This window comes from Arachis duranensis, chromosome 1 (assembly GCF_000817695.3).
Source record: "Arachis duranensis cultivar V14167 chromosome 1, aradu.V14167.gnm2.J7QH, whole genome shotgun sequence".
Taxonomy (NCBI): Eukaryota; Viridiplantae; Streptophyta; class Magnoliopsida; order Fabales; family Fabaceae; genus Arachis; species Arachis duranensis.
The window spans coordinates 53752060-53757842 of record NC_029772.3 but is presented as its reverse complement, the minus strand read 5'-3'; the positions used below and the strand labels follow the sequence as shown (position 1 = coordinate 53757842).

Below are 5783 nucleotides of genomic sequence, written 5' to 3'. Positions count from 1 at the left end.
TATCAACGCAATTAACTGAATTAAGCTCTATAAAAGGTGGTGGTTGCTGAATGGCTATTTCCCATGCACAATACAACTTCTCTCTCTCTCTCTCTCTCTCTAATACTATTTGTCAATAATTTCTGTCTCATTCTAATAACAAGTTTGAAAGAAAAGAATGGTGTCTAAAGTGGAAGAAGCAATGAAGAGTCAGCAACAGCAACAGCAACAGCAGAAACAGCAGCAGCAGAATCAGCAACAGAAACAAATAATTCAGTGTAACAAGGGAAAATCTGGAAGCAAGTTCAAGAGAAGCAGTTCCAGCTTGGAAGAGGATGGTGCCTCTTCTGCTATTCTCTTCCTCGCTTGCATAGCATGTGCCCCTTCCTATGCCTAATTAAAAACATATACTATTCTTCAATTTCACACCTCTCATCTCAGCAGCAGCAAAGATATATGTATACATTATATATGTTTAGTTATATTTCTTGCTTCCATGGCATTCCGTTTCTTTCCTTTTTCAAATTCTTACTTTTGGGTAGGTCTTTCAATATTGTCTGTAGCGAATAGCGTTTAGTTACTGTAGCATTTTATATAGCATATTTATTATTCTTTATGAGTAACTGTACCACCGTTAATTAACTCTACTTCGTTCTGCATCGTTAATTAGTTGAAAGGGTAATATTGCCGAGATAATAATTTAAAATTATTTTATTTAATTTAATATTTATATTTATATATTTATTATATTTAATATTATCTAATTAAAAAGGCATAGTGACTAATATTGAGTAAATGAAATTTATACATGAATTTATTTAGTATTTATAGCTCTAGTTTATTATATACTTAACACAAAAAATGATAATTAACACACGCTTATTTGCACAACTAATCATAATTATCTAACTAATTATAACAATTATTAACTCTAACAACTTTTATAGGAGTGACCACAACAAACTAGAGTGACTGAGAATTCGACATTGGAGTGGATAACAGATTGATGAGCTGGGCTGGAGTTGTAAATGTTTTTTCCTAGAATTTTATAGGCAAATAAACTTAGCTAATAGAGTTAACCTCATAGTTGTGATATGCTTGTATTTTCGTTCTGGTGCAGCATTTTGTTGGTGTAATTGCAGTTAAGAAAATCGAGACAATTCCTTTTGTTATCAAAAAATTAGCTAAAACAGTATTTTCTTTTGCATTGTCAGATTGAATAAACTTAATCTCTGTATTAAATTGTAGTTCTACTATTTTTTTAAATTAAACAAAAACTGAATGCAGTTGAAATCGATTATGAAATAAGAAAATCTAAGTATATTTTTTTTAGAAAGCATCAATAAAATATAGATAGTATCTTGATCCATTTATTCAAGGAATGGGTGCAGGAACCTAGATATTAGTGTACAACAAATCTAAAGCTGAACTTATTAAAGTATTAGAATATGAAAATGGGAGCTAATTAGACTTTTCTTAAACAATAAGAATTACAAAGAGATCTTGAAATAGTAAAAAAAATTCTTCTATCTTCAAGGACTATTGACATTATATCAGAGGATGTATGTCGAAGTCTTGAATGCCATAGCCTAAAAACAGAACTATTATCCAATTGAGTAGAATATGTAGCAACATCAACATGATTATTTAATTTCTTTAAAAAAGTTGGGCCAAATGAATATAAACTATTTCTAACAGTTCTTTGGAGAAAAATCACTTTGGAATATTGTGATTTAACCAAATATTTCACTACAAGAAAACTAGGATTTCGTTACGCTTTTAAAGCGTGGCGAAAAGTGGGAAAAAGCATGGCGATAGCTTTTCACCACGCTTTTAGTGACCTATGGCCATGCTTTTTTCTCGCCACGCTTTTATCTATTGCCATGCTTTTAAGCGTGGCCGTATGCAAGAGGATATGGCTACGCTTTTAAAGCATGCCAGTAGCTAGATACAGCTACGTTTTTAAAACATGACAATAATAAGAGATATGGCTACGCTTTTAAATAGTGCCAATAGCTAGAGATATGGCTACACTTTTAAAGTGTAAAGTTGTGAGATATGGCTATGCTTTTAAAGCGTGACAATAGCAAGAGATACGGCCACGCTTTAAAAGCGTGGCAATAGCCTTATCAAATTAAAAAAAAATTTTCTAATTTTACCTTCATCGCTGCACAATATAAATTTTCAACCCTTTTTTATTACCAAACTTATAAATATAGTATGCAATTTTTATTACAAGACAAATAAGACAATAATTAATGACATATAATTTTTCTATAATTGTTTTATACATTAAAAAATAAATACTCAAATACAAAATAAAACTTAAGTTCAAAACTCTAATTTCAAAATAAATTCTGCTCTGATTCTAGGGAGAGTTTCAAGCGTTTTGCCGCGCCACCAACAGGAACAGAGCTCTTCATTATGGCATCAACATCGTACCTGCTCATTTCAAAGTTGGTTACTGCATTTGCACCTCGGAACTTTATAGCTGCTATATCATATGCCTCAGCAACTTCCTCTTCAGTTGCTGTCACCCATAAATAAGAAAAGGATTAAGTGATAACATAAGATCAGCATATGGTATATGAAACTCAGCAATTTGAATAATCATCTTTGTTAACACAGGAACACAATGGAAAATGAAGGGGAAATACTTACCAAATGTTCCCAAGTAAAGATCTTTGTTTCCAGCAACACAACCAATTCTCACTTGCCACCTACCTTGTTGGTGATGCCTGCAGGATTAATTGGAAACAAGTATAAGATATAGGACCAGTATACGAGAAAATATGAGTACATGTATTATTCTCTACAATGATATCAAATGAAAGATGATGTCGAGTCATTTGAAATTTCATAACTTGTCACACCTCTATATATGGAAGCTCGCCTGGAAAAGCCACTACTTTTCCTGCAAAAAAGATAGCCACGTATTTCAGTACCCACATATAAGTATAGTTATAGAGGCCTGTTATACATACAAGTTTTTTTGGCTTACAAGTCTTACAAATCCAATAAAACACACGCATTACACTTAATTAACGCATTACACACTTCCACATTCAAGAGTAAATAAAACGCACGCTATTCAACAACTTCTTGTTTCCAAAGCGCGCTACTCACCATGCATTATGAACGACTCTTTTTCTTCTTCCTCCATGAAAACAATTTTCTTGCCAAATTTGAAGATAATGGAACTTCAGAAATACATCCAAACGATTACAGAAATACACCCCAATGATTACAGAAATACACCCAAAGGATTACAGAAATACACCCAAACAGTTACAGGAATTCACCCAAATGATTATAGAAATACACCCAAAGAATTACAGAAATACACCCAAAGGATTACAAAAATACACCTAAAGGATTTAAGAAATACACCCGAAATTCGTTGAAGTACACCTTATGCATATTTCAGAACTCTTTCTCTTTTTCCTGCTCATCTTCTGCTGCTTCTTCTTCTTCAAAAATGATTTCAGAGCTTGATGTCAAAAAATAATGGAAATCGAGAATAACAAATAAAGAAAACAGAGAGAAAAGCACGTAAATGAAGAAGAAGAAGAGGATGAACAACGTGCAGCAAGAAAAAGAAGAAGGAGAAAGAGAAGGCAAGAAATGAAAGAAAAGAAGAAGAAGAGGAAGAGGAAGAAGAACGTGCAGGAAGAAGAAGAAGAAGAAAGAGAAGGCAAGAAACGAAAGAAAAGAAGAAGAAGAAGAAGAGGAAGAGGAAGAAGAAGAGGAAGAGGAAGAAGAAGAAGAACGTAGGCCTTGCATCGCATTTTTGGGGTTTATTCGTTAATTAACTTGTAAAGCATACAAGCCCTAATAACTTGTATGCAGAACTTTTCTGATAGTTATAATATAGTGTTTCAAATTTAACAGGCCAATGCAGACAAACCTTCTCAGTGATGCAATGAATTCCTGCTTTATTACATGTTTCATCTCCTCCAGTTCTTTTGGGTAATTGGAAACCTATGGAATAAGAAGTAGAAATAATTTATAAACAAATATTGCAACTTGCCAATTCAAGTTACCAAGTAAACCCTGAATTATTATTTATTGAAGATATATTATTTGCACTCATGCATAGAACTGACGTACATAAAATAGTTGCATAAAATATTTCTATATATTTTTGTATATATAATTAGTCCCTTGGCCAAGCCTCCTTTGCTTTCTTTTTATTTTTAATTACTTTTGTTGTTTTACATTCACAAATTGACCAGAAAATCCTAAATGCACTTTTCCTGGCACCTTAGAGAAGAAAGCTTTTCATACCCAAATAGACTGTAGTGGCAGCCAGAGATACACCAAGTCACGTTTCATATGCAAGGAAATAAGCCAAGAAAATCAAAACATTAGATTATGTAATAGTCAAAATTATCTGCAAACAAAATTTAACCATTACATTATTGATTTTCATTTTATTCCCCTTCTCTAATGAAGCAGACTTAATTTCTCATTGGCTGGTTCATTTCTCAAGACTTCTGGTGCCATCCACTCATGCTGTAGGCAAAAAGATACATTAGCATGTTAATCATTATTTTTGTTAAGGTTTAACAACAGCCATATAAGATCCCATATCTATGAAGGATTACTATTCCTGCACAAGACTTTGATGACAAAAAGGTATGGTGCTTCATCCGTGACAGACCAAAATCACAAACCTGTAAAGAGAAAAAACACGAAAGAAAGGCAAAAAATAATAACTATCTTAATCTTAATATTATGCAAAGTGTAACACCCTAATAATTTTAAACTGAGTTAAGCTTTATTTGAATTATATTTAGTAGCTGATATTTAAAACCTTGCGAAATTTTGTTTTTAAAACAAATATGAAATATTTATATAAAATAATTTATATATAAAAATCTTGAATAACTAGTTTCTATTAGAATAGTTTCTAGTTGAAAAATATAAGTGAATCTAGAAATACTAACATGAAAAACGGACGTGCTAAACTATGAAGGCACAACAATGACAGGCTTTACTCATATCAAATAATTATAACAAGAAACATCATAGTTACAATTGCAATCACTCAATAAAAATAAAACAAGACACAGAGAAAATCCTAATTTTCTTAATTTGTATAACTATGCCTAAAACAATTGCATATTCTTCCTTCTTAAGGTAGGTGCTTAATGTTTTATATCTACGTCCTCGATAGCTTACTCTTAATAGTGCACTTGTCTTTTCACCCTAACTCAACTGAGCAGTGTATTGCTTTGTACTGCATCATTCACGAAGATGGTACGGAGAGAGGGGTGAGAAATAAAAGTTTTTCAGTAGTTTATCTATATGGTGTCTTCGTATCCATCTCCATCCACTCTGAGTTTTAAAAATAAAAACAGTGATAATGCAATGCTATTCAATTATTATTTTCAAAAGTCCTTGTTAGTCGGAGTGGTGTGACTTTTAGATACTTCTCATTTACTTATGTTATGACATGTGTGATACGTACAAATGCCATAGCATTAAAGCATATAAATATAAACTCATAAACCTTGGTATGATGTTCTCATAGGCGATAAAGCAAGGCAAAATAAATAATAAATAAGAGAAGAATAGTAACATTTCCATAGATAAGTCAAATAGAATATATCTGAATAAGATAAAGATCTTAAACAATATCATACATCATACAAAAAAGAACTTTGGATAAAGAAAGGATCTTTAAATGCAATAATAAACATAATCATAAATTAAAAAAGGATAAAAGAACAATCATGATCACACTTTTCATTGTACTTTTCATTACTTTTTCTCGTAGCTTTTATGGAAGGTATCGAGCT

General features: G+C 31.8%; 1 protein-coding gene across 1 annotated transcript; it reads right to left on the bottom strand.

Moving 5' to 3' along the window:
- Positions 1-2324: 2324 nt before the first annotated feature.
- LOC110280544 (AP2-like ethylene-responsive transcription factor AIL6) lies at positions 2325-5461 on the bottom strand. The gene is made up of 5 exons (XM_052262823.1): positions 5453-5461; positions 3887-3960; positions 2846-2893; positions 2641-2720; positions 2325-2509 (listed from the first exon to the last, which is right to left on the bottom strand). The coding sequence occupies exons 1-5, from the start codon at positions 5459-5461 to the stop codon at positions 2325-2327; spliced, it is 396 nt and encodes a 131-aa protein (XP_052118783.1).
- Between the last annotated feature and the right edge of the window lie 322 nt (positions 5462-5783).

What these genes read in the sequence shown, in the direction of transcription:
- LOC110280544 (XM_052262823.1), bottom strand. An exon ending in TTCATTGCATCACTGAGAAG is followed by an intron (nt 2,894 to 3,886) that starts GTTTGTCTGCAT and finishes TCTTTTTTGCAG; the next exon opens with GAAAAGTAGTGGCTTTTCCA. An exon ending in TCTTTACTTGGGAACATTTG is followed by an intron (nt 2,510 to 2,640) that starts GTAAGTATTTCC and finishes TATGGGTGACAG; the next exon opens with CAACTGAAGAGGAAGTTGCT.